This window comes from Salmo salar, chromosome 13, assembly GCF_965601325.2.
Source record: "Salmo salar chromosome 13, fSalSal1, whole genome shotgun sequence".
Taxonomy (NCBI): domain Eukaryota; kingdom Metazoa; phylum Chordata; class Actinopteri; order Salmoniformes; family Salmonidae; genus Salmo; species Salmo salar.
In genome coordinates, this window is record NC_138303.1 from 100921639 (window position 1) to 100937282 (window position 15644).

Sequence of the window (15644 nt, forward strand, 5' to 3'; positions counted from 1 at the left end):
GCTTCATTAATTAGTATCAAAATTCTTGTGCAATAAAATCAAATTGGTATCATCAGCAAAGAGAATGGGAAGTGCGGAACACCCAGCAGCACGGACCTTGATATAGATTAGGAATAACAAAGTTCCAATTATCAAACCCTGTGGCACTCCACAGGATATCTTGGCCCTGGTAGATGCACAGCCGTTTGCATAAACAAATGTATCTCTATCATAAACACAACTATATAACCAATTATATGTGTAATCATGAAAACCTTAATGTAATTTAGAAAGTAATATTTAATGATAAACCGTGTCAAATGCTTTGGATGTACTGTAGGTCTATAAGTCTACGCCTAGCCATCATTTCAGCTTTCATTTGATGACAGCAGAGTTTATTCCAATAATGTGCAAGAGATGTATCTGTGGTTAGAATTGGGGGGAATTGCTTTAGTAAGGATTTGCCTACTGTATATATCGGATGTTGTTGAATAGATGGTATCAACAGCTGCTGATGTAGTTTCCTGTGGGTTTGCCTCAGTTCTCCCTTGTGGTTAAAAACTGCAAACATTTAGAAAGGAAAGCTCAAAGATGGGGTAAGTTTGATTCGTATTTTCAGTAGAAATGTAGGTGAACCTTTGTGTAGCCCCTGTTTAAGTTATTTACTTGTGGATGGAAGATACTGTGATAGACAATAGTTTAGTTCCTAGACAATAGCTTAGCAGTAAATTGTAAAGGCCTTTTCCAGCAGTTTTGTGGCATTGTGAGAAGGAATTTACCCTTCAGTTCCTAATTATGCAAACTAACAAACAACATTCTGAATGTATTGTAGTCACCAGCCTAGTCTCAGCATTTCGTATTATTCTGTACGTAAATCCGAGACACTCCATTTAGTATGATATGGTACGTTTGGTATGGTTGCATAAGACAGATGGTTACTTAAGTCAAAATCAAAAGTAGGGTGGATGGGCGGGCGTATAACATGAACAGCTTTATCATTTTAGCTAATTAGCAACTTTTCAACTACTTGCTACACTACATTTGTATTTATTATGTATCCCCATTTAGTCACCAGCCTAATCTCAGAGCATTTTGTATTATTCTGTACGTAAATCCTTGGGTCCAGCAAAATTAAGGCAATTTATAAAATGTTTCAAACATTACAATACATTCACAGATTTCACAACACAGTGTGCCCTCAGGCCCCTACTCCACCACTACCACATATCTACAGTACTAAATCCATGTGTATGTGTGTGTAGTGCATAGTACATATCTTAATGTGTGTGTGTTTGGTAATGACTGTGCTTATGTTTGTGTTGCTTCACAAGTCCCCGCTTTTCCATAATGTGTTTTTTTTATTTATTTTTTAAATCTAATTTTACTGCTTACATCAGTTACTTGATGTGGAATATAGTTCCATGTAGTCATGGCTTTATGTAGTACTCTGTGCCTCCCATAGTCTGTTCTGGACTTGGGGACTGTGAAGAGACCTCTTGTGGCATGTCTTGTTGGGTATGCATGGGTGTCCGAGCTGTGTGCCAGTAGTTTAGACTAGAGGTCGACCGATTATGATTTTTCAACGCCGATACCGATTACTGGAGGACCAAAAAAGCCGATACCGATTAATCGGCCAATTATTTCTATTTTTTTTACTATATATATATATATATATATATATATATATATATATATATATATATATATATATATATATATAATTTTTATTTATTTATTTATTTTTATTTTTATTTTTATTTTTTACATTTTAATTTTTTATTTTTTTGTAATAATGACAATTACAACAATACTGAATGAACACTTATTTTAACTTAATATAATACATCAATAAAATCTATTTAGCCTCAAATAAATAATGAAACGTTCAATTTGGTTTAAATAATGCAAAAACAAAGTGTTGGAGAAGAAAGTAAAAGTGCATTATGTGCCATGTAAGAAAGCTAACATTTAAGTTCCTTGCTCAGAACATGAGAACATATGAAAGCTGGTGGTTCCTTTTAACATGAGTCTTCAATATTACCAGATAAGAAGTTTTAGGTTGTAGTTATTATAGGAATTATAGGACTATTTCTCTCTATACCATTTGTATTTCATATACCTTTGACTATTGGATGTTTTTATAGGCACTTTAGTATTGCCAGTGTAATAGTATAGCTTCCGTCCCTCTCCTCGCTCCTACCTGGGCTCAAACCAGGAACACATCGACAACAGCCACCCTCGAAGCATCGTTACCCATGCAGAGCAAGGGGAACAACCACTCCCAAGTCTGAGCGCGTGACGTTTGAAACGCTATTAGCGTGCACCCCGCTAACTAGCTAGCCATTTCACATCGGTTACACCAGCCTAATCTTGGGAGTTGACAGGCTTGAAGTCATAAACAGCGCAATGCATTGCGAAGGGCTGCTGGCAAAACGCACGAAAGTGCTGTTTGAATGAATGCTTACGAGCCTGCTATCGCTCAGTCAGACTGCTATATCAAATCATAGACTTAATTATAACATAATAACACACAGAAATACGATCCTTAGGTCATTAATATGGTCGAATCCGGAAACTATCACGTTTATTCTTTCAGTGAAATACAGAACCGTTCCATATTTTATCTAACGGGTGGCATCCCTAAGTCTAAATATTCCTGTTACATTGCACAACCTTCAATGTTATGTCATAATTACGTAAAATTCTGGCTAATTAGTTCGCAATGAGCCAGGCGGCCCAAACTGCTGTATATACCCTGACTCTGCGTGCAATGAACGGAAGAGAAGTGACACAATTTCACCTGGTTAATATTGCCTGCTAACCTGGATTTCTTTTAGCTAAATATGCAGGTTTAAAAATATATACTTCTGTGTAATGATTTTAAGAAAGGCATTGATGTTTATGGTTAGGTACAGTCGTGCAACGATTGTGCTTTTTTTCGCAAATGCTCTTTTGTTAAATCATCCCCCGTTTGGCGAAGTCGGCTGTCTTTGTTAGGAAGAAATAATATTCACACAGTTCGCAACGCGCCAGGCGGCCAAACTGCTGCATATACCCTGACTCTGTTGCAGAGGTGACACATTTTCCCTAGTTAAAATAAATTCATGTTAGCAGGCAATATTAACTAAATATGCAGGTTTAAAAAGATATACTTGTGTATTGATTTTAAGAAAGACATTGATGTTTATGGTTAGGTACAAGTTGGAGCAACGACAGTCCTTGTTCCGCGAATGTGCACTGCATCGATTATATGCAACGCAGGACAGGCTAGATAAACTAGTAATATCATCAACCATGTGTAGTTGGTTGATTGCGTTGAACTAGTGATTATGATTGATTGATTGTTTTTGTAAGATAAGTTTAATGCTAGCTAGCAACTTACCTTGGCTTCTTACGGCATTCGCGCAACAGGCAGGCTCCTTGTGGAGTGCAATGTAAAGCAGGTGGTTAGAGCGTTGGACTAGTTAACCGTAAGGTTGCAATATTGAATCCCCAAGCTGACAAGGTAAAAATCTGTCATTCTGCCCCTGAACAAGGCCACCGTTCCTAGGCCGTCATTAACTGACTTGCCTAGTTAAAATATATATACATACATACATATACACACAAAAAAATATATATATATGTATACACACAAAAAAAAATATATATATACACACAAAAAAATATATATATACATATATATACACAAAAAAAAGTATATATACATATATATACACAAAAAAAAGTATACATATATATACACACAAAACAAAAGTATACATATATATACACAAAAAAAAGTATACATATATATATACACAAAAAAAAGTATACATATATACACAAAAAAAGTATACACATATATATATATATATAAAAAATAATAGGCAAATCGGCTGCCAAAAATACCGATTACCGATTGTTATTAAAACTTGAAATCGGCCATTCCGATTAATCGGTCGTCCTCTAGTTTAGACAGACAGCTCGGTGCATTCAACATGTCAAAACCTCCTCCACTTTGAGCCAGATGATATTGACATGCATATTATTAATATTTGCTCTGTGTACATCCAATGGCCAGCCGTGCTACCTTGTTCTGAGCCAATTGCAATTTTCCTAAGTCCTTTTTTTGTGGCACCAGACATCTCCCCATCTTAGCTATTACTGTATCAATATGTTTTGACCATGACAGTTTACAATCTAGGGTTACGCCAAGCAGTTTAGTCATCTCAACTTGCTCAATTTCCACGTGATTTATTACAATATTTAGTTGAGGTTTAGTGAATGTTTTGTCCCAAATACAATGCTTTAAGTTTTAGAAATACTTAGGGCTAACTTATTCCTTGCCACCAACTCTGAAACTAAATGCAGCTCTTTGTTAAGTGTTGCGGTCATTCTGTCGCTGTAGTGTCTGATGTGTATAGTGTTGAGTCATCCGCATACATGGACACTCCGGCTTTACTCAGTCAGTAGCGTGTCATTAGTACAAATTAAAAAATCAAGGGGCCTAAACAGCTAAACTTGGGAAATCCTGATTCTACCTGGATTATGTTTGAGAGGCTTCATTAAAGAACGCTCTGTGTTCTGTTAGACAAGTATCTCTTTATCCACATTATAACAGGGGGTGTAAAGCCATAACGCATACGTTTTTCCAGCAGCAGACTATGATCGATAATGTCAAAAGCTGCACTGAAGTCTAACAAGACAGCTCCCGCAATAATTTTATAATTTCTCTCAGTGTCACAGTTGTCGCAAGGAGAGGACCAAAATGCAGCAGGGAAGTGTATACTCATCTTCTTTATTACGGACAAAGAAGGGAAAAACCAAAATAAACACGTATACAAAAACACAAACAAACTAGACAGTCTTGTCAGGCACACGCAGCAAAACAAGAAACAATCTCCCACAAACACTAAACCAAACACGTACCCATATATAGGACTCTCAGAGGCAACTAGAAAACACCTGCCTCCAATTGAGAGTCCAACCCCAATTAACAAGACATAGATATACAACTAACCAGAGAACATAGAAATACTAACACAGAACATAACCCGGAACTAACCAACCAAACACCCTACTAAATAAACCACCACCCCGAACCACATAAACAAAATACCCTCTGCCACGTCCTGACCAAATTACAATTACAAATAATCCCTAATACTGGTCAGGACGTGACATTACACCCCCCCCCCACCCCCCCCCCCCCCCCAAAGGTGCATACCCCGGATGCACCTCCATGAAAAACATAAATCCCCCAAAACACACCAAAAAAATCCCCCTAAACAAAAAGGGAGGGAAGGGAGGGTGGCTACCATCACCGACAGCACTTGTGCTACACCCCCCCCTCCCCAACCCACCTAAACTGGAGGTGGTTCTGGCTCCGGTCTTCTACCCTTTAGACTGTAGGGAGACTCGCTTGGTTCCGAGCTGTAGGCAGACTCACACAGTTCAAAGCTATATTTAACCTCACTCGGTTCCGGACTGTATGCAGACAGACTCACTCGTTTCCGGACTGAATGCAGACAGACTCACTCGGTTCCGGACTGAATGCAGGCAGACTCACTCGGTTCCGGATACTCTGGACTGGACACTGTTGCCGGATACTCTGGACTGGACACTGTTGCCGGATACTCTGGACTGGACACTGTTGCCGGATACTCTGGACTGGACACTGTTGCCGGATACTCTGGACTGGACACTGTTGCCGGATACTCTGGACTGGACACTGTTGCCGGATACTCTGGACTGGACACTGTCTCTGGACTCTCGAGGCTGGGCTGACGCACTGGAAGCCTGATGCGTGGGGCTGGTAGAGGAGGTACCAGGCTGGAGACACGCACCTCAGGGCTAGTGCGGGGAGTGGGAACAGGACGAGTCGGACTGGGCTGACGCACTGGCAGCCTGATGCATGGTACTGGTACTGGATGTGCCAGTCTGGGGACACGCACCTCAGGGCTAGTGCGGGGAGCGGGAACAGGCCAAGTCGGACTGGGCTGACGCACTGAAAGCCTGATGCGTGGTGCTGGTACTGGAAATGCCAGTTTAGGTACATGCACCTCAGGGCTAGTGCGCGGAGCAGGAACAGGCTGTACTGGACTGGGCTGACTCACTGGAAGCTTGATGCGTGGTGCTGGTACTGGACGTGCCAGACTAGGGGTTTGAACTTCCAGGTCAGCACGAGAGGCAGGAACTGGAAAAACTGGGCCATGAAGGCGCACAGGCGGTCTTGAACGCACCTCCTGCACAACCCGTCCTGGCTGGATGGAACTAGCAGCCCTGTACGAGCGGGGTGCTAGTACAGGGCGAACTGGGCTGTGCAGGGGCCTGATGGTTGCCGTGCGTAGAGCGGGAGTAGGGTAGCCTGGTCCTAGGAGGTGTACCGGCGACCAGACGCGCTGTGCAGGCATCCTCCTACCAGGCTGGATGCCCACTCTAGCACGACATCTGCGAGGGGCTGGAATAACTCGCACTGGACTGTGCGTGCGTATGGGCGAGATCGTGCGCACTTCTGCAAAACACGTCGCTCCATACGATCCACTCCATACGATCCTTACTATAAGCACGGGTAGCTGGCTTAGGGCTCACCCTTGGCCCAGCCAAACTACCCGTGTGCCCCCCCCCCAAAAAAAATGATTGGGGATGCCTCTCGTGCTTTATCGGCGCGTATATAGCTTTGTACCGACGCCTCTCCGCCTTGGCTGTCTCGATTTCTTCCGGAGGGAGACGGTAGTCCCCAGCCTGGTGCCAAGGTCCAGCCCCGTCCAGAATTTCCTCCCAGGTCCATTTCTCCTGATAGTTCATATATTTGTTCTTCTGCTCCTTACCCCGCTGCTTGGTCCTTGATTGGTGGAAGATTCTGTCACGGTTGTCGTAAGGAGAGGACCAAAATGCAGCAGGGAAGTGTATACTCATCTTCTTTATTACGGACAAAGAAGGGAAAACCAAAACAAACACGTATACAAAAAAAACACAAACGAACTAGACAGTCTTGTCATGCGCGCGCACACACAGCAAAACAAGAAACAATCTCCCACAAACACTAAACCAAACACATACCCATATATAGGACTCTCAATCAGAGGCAACTAGAAAACACCTGCCTCCAATTGAGAGTCCAACCCCAATTAACTAGACATAGATATACAACTAACCAGAAAGAACATAGAAATACTAACACAGAACATAACCCGGAACTAACTAACCAAACACCCTACTAAATAAACCACCAGCCCGAACCACATAAACAAAATACCCTCTGCCACATCCTGACCAAATTACAATTACAAATAATCCCTAATACTGGTCAGGACGTGACACTCAGCCAATCGTCAGTCATTTGTGTAAGTGCTGTGCTTGTTGATTGTCCTTCCCTATAAGCGTGCTAAAAGTCTGTTTACTGTGAAATAGCATTATATTTCGTCAAACACAATTTTTTCCAGAAGTTTAATAAGGGTTTACTAAGGGATGGTAACAGGCTGATTGGTCGGCTATTTGAGCCAGTAAAGGGGGCTTTACTACTCTTGGGTAGCGGAATGACTTTACCTTCCCTCCAGGCCTGAATTGAAGATGTGGCAAATAGGAGTGGCAATATCATCTGCTATTATCCTCAGTAATTTTCCATCCAGATTGTCAGACCCCGGTGACTTGTCATTGTTGATAGACAACAATTTTTCCACCTCTTCCACACTGACTTTACGCAATTCAAAAGTACAATTCTTGGTTTGGTCCGATATACTTGGATGTGTAGTGTCAGCGTTTGTTGCTGGCATGTCATCCCTAAGTTTGCTTATCTTGCCAATGAAAAAGTAATTAAAGTAGTTGGCAATATCAGTCGGCTTTGATCAATGAGCCGCTCTTCTGGGAAGGCTATTCACTAGATGTTGGAACGTTGCTGCAGGGACTTGCTTCCATTCAGCCATGAGCATTAGTGAGGTTGTGCACTGATGTTGGGGTGATTAGGCCTGGCTCGCAGTCAGCGTTCCAATTAGTCCCAAAGGTGTTCGATGTGGTTGAGGTCAGGGCTCTGTGCAGGCCAGTCAAGTTCTTCTACACCGATCTTAACAAACCATTTCTGTATGGACCTTGCTTTGTGCTCTGGGGCATTGTCATGCTGTAACAGGAAAGGGCCTTGCCCAAACTGTTGCCATGAAGTTGGAAGCCCAGAATTATCTAGAATGGCATTGTATGCTGTAGCATTAAGATTTCCCTTCACTGGAACTAAGGGGCTAGCCCGAACCATGAAAAATGGCCCCAGACCATTATTACTTCACCACCCAACTTTACAGTTGGCACTATGCATTGGGGCAGGTAGCATTCTCCTGGTATCTGCCTAAGCCAGATTTGCCTGTCGGACTGCCATATGGTGAAGCGTGATTCATCACTCCAGAGAACACGTTTCCACTGCTCCACAGTTCAATGGTGGTGAGCTTTACACCACTTCATCCAACACCTGGCATTGCGCATGGTGATCTTTGGCTTTCATGAAGCTCCCGACGAACAGTTCTTATGCTGAATTTGCTTCCAGAGGCAGCTTGGAGCTCTGTAGTGAGTGTTGTAACCGAGGACAGATGATTTTTACGCGCTTGAGCACTCGGCGCTCCCGTTCTGTGAGCGTGTGTGGCTGTACAGGAGGGGGCTGAGCACACAACCTTGTGGGGCCCCTGTGTTAAGGATCGGGGAAGTGGAGGTGTTGTTTCCTACCTTCACCACCTGAGGGGGTGGCCTGTCAGGAAGTCCAGGACCCAGTTGCACAGGACGGGGTTCAGACCCAGGGCCCCAAGCTTAATGATGAGTTTGGAGCATACTATGGTGTTGAAGGCTGAGCTGTAGTCAATGAATGGCATTATTTCGTAGGTATTCCTCTTGTCCAGATGGGATAGGGCAGTGTGGAGTGTAATGGTGATTGTATCGTCTGTGGATCTATTGGGGCGGTAAGAAAATAGGAAGTGGGTCTTCTAGGGTGTCAGGTAAGGTAGAGGTGATGTGATATGATCCTTAGCTAGCCTTTCAAAGCACTTCATGATGACAGATGTGATTGCTACGGGGCGATAGTCATTTAGTTCAGTTACCTTTGCTTTCTTGCGTACAGGAACAATGGTGGATATCTTGAAGTAAGTGGGGACAACAGACTGGAATAGGGAGAGATTGAATATGTCTGTAAACACTCTAGCCAGCTGGTCTGTGCATGCTCTGAGGACACTGCTGGGGATGCCGTCTAGGCCAGTAGCCTTGCGAGGTGTTAACACGCTTAAATGTCTTACTCACGTCGGCCACAGAGAACGAGAGCCCTATGTCCTTGGGAGAGGGCCACGTCGGTGGCACTGTTTTTTTATCCTCAAAGCGAGCGAAAAATGTGTTTAGTAAAACAGTTTTAGCTAATCCTTCCCTTAACCCTAACCTTAAACCTTGAACCTAAGTCCTAACCTTAACCCTGACCCCTAGCTAACGTTAGCGAGCTAGCTAAAGTTAGCCACCTAGCTAGAATTCGTAACATATAACATGTTTTGCAAATTCGTAACATATAATGGAAATTGTAGTTGGAACATATTAAAATGGGTGAAGGACATCCATAAATTAAAACATACTATTCGTAACATATCATACTAAATGGATTGTCCAGATTTACTTATAGAATAAATTGAAATGCTCTGATACCAGGATGTAGTTACACATGCCATATAGACAGTTTCCATCAATCATGAATCAATCAATCATGAATTATTTGACGTCAATGACAATTCTGAATGCCATGAAACATTAAATTAGAACATAGATTGTGTTTTAATGATTAAGTCAGAATATGAGTGACATTCTGTGTCAATTTCTCCATAGGGACAACATGGATTTCTCAGAGCATTATGGGAATTTCTTCGAGAATTATGTCACAGAAGATCATGGGGAGTCTAACTTGTATTATGACCCATTATTTGGAACCTCTGTGTCAGAACAAGGGCATTTGTCCATACGGGTGGTGTCCATAGTTCTCTGCAGCATTGCTTGTGTCCTCGGTATCCCAGGCAACGCCTTTGTCATCTGGATAGCTGGAGTGAAGATGAAGAGGACAGTCAACACTGTCTGGTTTGTAAACCTGGCTGTAGCAGACCTCCTCTGCTGTGTCTCCATACCCTTCTCCATAGCTGACATCATACTGAACCAACACTGGCCTTATGGAGAGGCTATGTGTAAGATTCTTCCATCCATGGTCGTCCTCAACATGTTCGCCAGTGTCTTCACACTCGTTCTCATCAGCCTGGACCGCTTTGCCCTGGTCATCAAGCCTGTCTGGGCCCAGAACCACCGGAGCATCACCCTGGCCTGGCTGCTCTGTGGTCTGGTCTGGGTCCTGGCCCTGCTCCTCTGCCTCCCCTCTATGATCTACAGAGAAATAGTAGTCCATGATGATATGAACATAACACTGTGCATCTATAACCACCTACAAGACAAAACTGGGGGCAACCATTCGGCTATCAAAGCCACCCACGTCACCAGGCTTATACTCGGCTTCCTCATCCCGCTACTGATCATCACTGTCTGCTACCTGCTGATCGGTAGGAAGGTGAGCAGTGGCCGCTTTAAATCCCAGAGAGCCTTCCAGATAATTTTGGTTGTGGTGACGGCGTTCTTTGTGTGTTGGCTGCCTTATCACGTCATTGGACTGGTGATCGAGTATGGCGAGGAAGCCTCCCAGGTCATGGCTGTGGATCTAGAGCCCCTGGCCATCTCTCTGGCTTACGTCAACAGCTGCCTCAACCCTGTCCTGTATGTGTTCATGGGTCAGGACTTCAAGGAGAGGGTCAGGGTTTCTCTACGTAAAATATTTGAGAAGGTCTTCAGCGAGGATGTGACTCTGCGTTCCTCTGTGTACTCCAAGGGACAGTCACAGCTCTCAAAGGCCACCAACTCGTCTGAGGCTCAGGTCTGAGTCAGAAATGTCAAACGCTCCTGTATCAGTTACACAATATATGCAGATGTGTTGATCTTTCCTGACTAAAGTACTAAAATGAGTACATAAAACATTTTACAAGCAATTAAGAAATTAGACTTTGACAATAACAAAAGAGGGTTTAAAGTTCAGTCTATGCCTGATTGAAATGTTGCATGCATGGCTTTTTGTGTAAAGCTGTTGGGTTTTTGTTCGAAATTTGTCCTAAAAACGCTCATCTAATACACTTATGTTTTTCTTATCAATGTAACTATAATGGGGTGTGGAGGAAGGAAGTACCAGCACTGTAGATTACTCTAATGAAGACATAACAAATGAAAAAAGTTTGTCACCCACCCATCTTACACCTTCACGTAGCACTGCATCTATCATTTCAAAAAACGAACCAATAAATATCAACTGGTGCTGGTTGGTGTAGTTGGTCTCCCGAGTGGCACAGTGGTCTAAGGCACTGCATCTCAGTGCAAGAGTTGTCACTACAGACCCTGGTTTGAATCTAGGCTGTATCACATCCGGCGCAATTGGCGCAGCATCGTCTGGGTTTGGCCGGGGTAGGCTGTCATTATAAATAAGAATTTGTTCTTAACTGACTTACCTAGTTAAAGGTTAAATTAAAAGTATCTAGATAACCACATTGTGGTGCTTAAGAGCTTTGAGAAACACCATAATTAAACTTGACTAACTCCACATGCTGCCAGTGAAGTTGTCCCTGAAACTGAATAGATTGTTCTGACACATGAAAATGAACATTTCAATCAGAATACCCTTTTGCTGACAGGCCTACTCAGAGCTATCTCCTGTTATGTGTATGTGATGACTCATTGGGTGGGCTGGAGTTTAATTGGGACAGGAGTTAGTCAACTATTAGCTAATCCTCTGCTGTGAAACTGAAACTTACATTTCACCCCGAGTTCCCTTTTTATCTTCCCTGTTTTACATTCCTCCTAATGGATGTAGGAGCCATATAAATAGGATGACTAGAATGGACAAATCCCCTCAGACCACAACAATGTGGAAGTACACTTAAGGGAATGTCCGTTCCAGTAATTATTTTTCTATCCTTAAACTTGGAATCTGCCTTCTATGTCCTGTATGAATATCATTGGCCGGTCAATGCTGTAGTGTGTTGATGTGGACAATAATTACACTTACATGTTATACCATTCAATCTCAGTTGCATATTTTATATATTAAATCAATTATTTTGATCAGTAGCTGTGTCCTCGGTCATTGATAATGTATGATGTCACACTTCAGAAAGAGTCACATGCTGTATACCAGAGATAATGTTTATTCTTATTAGGTACATTTTTTCATTACATCTAACTGAAAGGAAGAAAACCGCATTAATCCCTTGCATAGCATACCTCTCACATCAATGGAGAAAAAAACACCTTAAATCCAATGACATTGTGGTCTTTCAAAGCACACTTCTAAAACAGTACAAAGAAATCCTGATTCACCCAAATAATGAACCTTTCAATATGGAAAAACACATTTCCTAAGGCATCAAAATTGTCTATTGTAACACCAATATATAAATCACCAGACCAATATGATGTAAGCAACTACAGACCAATCAGTATCCTCCCTGTCATCTCCAAGGTTGCAGAGAAAGTGGTCATGGAACAGCTAACAGCCCATGTGAATGTGGGTAGTTTTCCCCTTCACCCCATGCAGTTTGGGTTTAGGTCACTCTACAGAAAATGTATGTTGCTATCTCCTAAAGATGATCAATGCCAAGCTGGACAAACGGGGTGTCGTAGGTGCAGTTCTCCTCCACCTCAGAAAAGCCTTTGACACTGTTAACCACAACATCCTCTCAAAGCTATCCAACTTCAACATCTCATCAAGTGCTTTGATAAAAAAAGCATGTATTTCTCCACAAAACTAAACGAACAGGATTACCCGGACATACTCATCCACAGACAAAAATCTAAACAGACACAGAGTTTAAATATCTGGGCATTATCCTACACTTTAGACTTTTAAAAAACACATAAAAAATATGTCCACAGAATCAGATATATTCTCGGAAATGTTTTGAACTCACTCTCTACACAGGCAGCCAAGATGTATTTACATGCAATGATTTTCTCTCACCTGTCCTATTGTATCACCCGCTGGTCAACAACACCATAGTACCCTCTGTTGGATTTGACATTTTGAACATTGAGATATTAAAGACATGATAGATCAGACGCATAGTATATTAAGGAGTGAGATCTGTAGAAAGACAGAGTGGCTATGGAATGTGCTGGGTGGATGGGAGGAGATCAAAGGATTGCTATAGGGGAGACAGATGGACATCTGTGGACTAGGCGAAGGAGGGGTTGAGGTCAGGAGGTCAGGTCAGATCCCCTGAAGGGAGTAATATAGGTTTACTACTCGCTTCCTGTGGAACCATAAGATGTAAGGATTGGAGAGAAGGAGGAGTGTCTTATGTGGGATATATATATATATATATCTGTGATGTGAGAAATGTTGGGTTGTCTGAATTAGAGCTGTACAGAACTTTTGGGAAGAATTAAACTTGGTTAAAGCTTCTCTAGTGTCCGTAAGTTATTTACTCTGAAAAATAAGAACCTAACCCCTCCAAGCTCATCATTAAGCTCAGGGCCCTGAACCCCGTCTTCTGCAATTTGGTCCTGGACTTGCTGACGCCCCAATGTGTTTAAGGTAGGAAACAAGACCTCCACTACACTGATCCTCAACACAGGGGACCCACAAGGGTGCATGCTCAGCCTGCTCTGGTACTCCCTGTTCACCAATGACTGCGTGGCCATGCACGCTTCTACTCAATCAAGTTTGCAGACAACAAACTTGGAGCTGATTTGAACTTCAGGAGACTGCAGAGGGGGCACACCCCTATCCACATCAACGGGACCTCAGTGGAGAAGGTGAAAAACTACAAGTTCCTCGGCGTACAAATCACTGACAATCTGAAATGGTCCACCCACACTGTCAAGGGGTGCGTAACTGGTGACATGGAAGTCAAACGCAGGAGAGCAGAACTTGGTAAATAGCCGGAGCCATTTATGTACATAACTACCGGCATACAAAAGTAACAAAACACATGGGCACAAAAAACCCGTATCGCACCAGTCACATAAAGCACATGTACTTACAATAAACAATTCCCGACAAGGACATGGGGGAAACAGAGGGAACATATACAACATGTAATTAGGGAATTGAAACCAGGTGAGTGCGACAACCAGACAAAACAAATGGAATATGAAAAATAGATTGATGATGGCTAGAAGACAGGTGACGTCGACCGCCGAACACCGCCCGAACAAGGAGAGGAACCGACTTTGGCAGAAGTCTTGACACACACAGAGGCTGAAGAAATTTGGCTAGTCCCCTAAGACCCTCACAAACTTTTACAGGTGCACCATTGAAATCATCCTGTCGGGCTGTATCACCACCTGATATGCAACTGCTTCTATTTCAAGGCCATCAGACTGTTAAATAGCCATCACTAGCCGGCCTCCACCCAGTACCTTGACTTTCAGCCTATGTCAAAATAATCCATCCTATAGACAGTTGTGGCATATCAAGAAGCTTATTAAACAGCATGATCATTAGCATTGTGTTGTGTGACAAAACTGCACATTTTAGAGTGGCCTTTTATTGTTCACAGCACAAGTGCACCTGTGAAATGATCATGCTGTTTAATCAGCTTCTTGATAAACCACACTTGTCAGGTGGATGGATTATCTTGGCAAAGGAGAAATACTGACTAACATGGATGTAAACAAATTTGTGTACAACATTTGAGAGAATTAAGTTTTTGTGTGCATGGGGTATTTTATTTCAGCTCATGAAACATGGCACCAACACTTTACATGTTGCATTTTTGTTCAGTATAGTTATGTTTATTTTGGGTCTGTGGATGGAAATTAGCAGTGTTTAGTTAACTCTGGTTCAAACATCATACGCTACATGGCCAAAAGTATATGGATTCCTGCTCGTCGAAAATCTCATTCCAAAATCATGGGCATTAATATGGAGTTGGTCCCCCCTTTGCTGCTATAACAGCCTCCAGTCTTCTGGGAAGGCTTTCCACTAGATGTTGGAACGTTGCTGCAGAGACTTGCTTCCATTCAGCCATGAGCATTAGTGAGGTCGGGACTAAGGGGCCTTGCCCGAACCATGAAAAACAGCCCCAGACCATTTTTCCTCCTCCACCAAACTTTACAGTTGTCACTATGCATTGGGGCAGGTAGCATTCTCCTGGCATCCGCCAAATCCAGATTCATCTGTCAGACTGCCAGATGGTGAAGCATGATTCATCACTCCAGAGAACGTGTTTCCACTGCTCCAGAGTTCAACGGTGACAAGCGTTACACCACTCCAGCCGATGCTTAGCATTGCCCATGGTGATCTTAGGCTTGTGTGCGGGTGCGTGGCCATGGAAACCCATTTCATGAAACGTCAGCACTTATTTTCTGAATTTTTGAAAAACTTTGTGACAAGGATTTGACACCCCTCTGTTTCATGACAGTAGAACCTAAATACATACTGAAGGTGCAAATTTGTTGTATTTAAATTCAGTTAATGTAGTCCCATTGTATATAGACAGCAAGTAAGACTGTTGTCTTTAATTATGAATGGTTATAAGAATGAACTCACTGAGAATCCTCATTTTTATGCTCAGTTAAGTTGAAACTTAAAATTATAAACTTGTGTAAGACATTGTGTATGAAACAATTCCTCCCCTAGGGACAAA

General features: G+C 42.6%; 1 protein-coding gene across 1 annotated transcript; it reads left to right on the forward strand.

The window, feature by feature from the left end:
- The first annotated feature begins 455 nt into the window (after window positions 1-455).
- On the forward strand, window positions 456-11035 carry c3ar1 (C3a anaphylatoxin chemotactic receptor). The gene is made up of 2 exons (XM_014138664.3): window positions 456-575; window positions 9799-11035. The coding sequence occupies exons 1-2, from the start codon at window positions 571-573 to the stop codon at window positions 10886-10888; spliced, it is 1095 nt and encodes a 364-aa protein (XP_013994139.1). The 5' UTR covers window positions 456-570; the 3' UTR covers window positions 10889-11035.
- Window positions 11036-15644: the final 4609 nt, after the last annotated feature.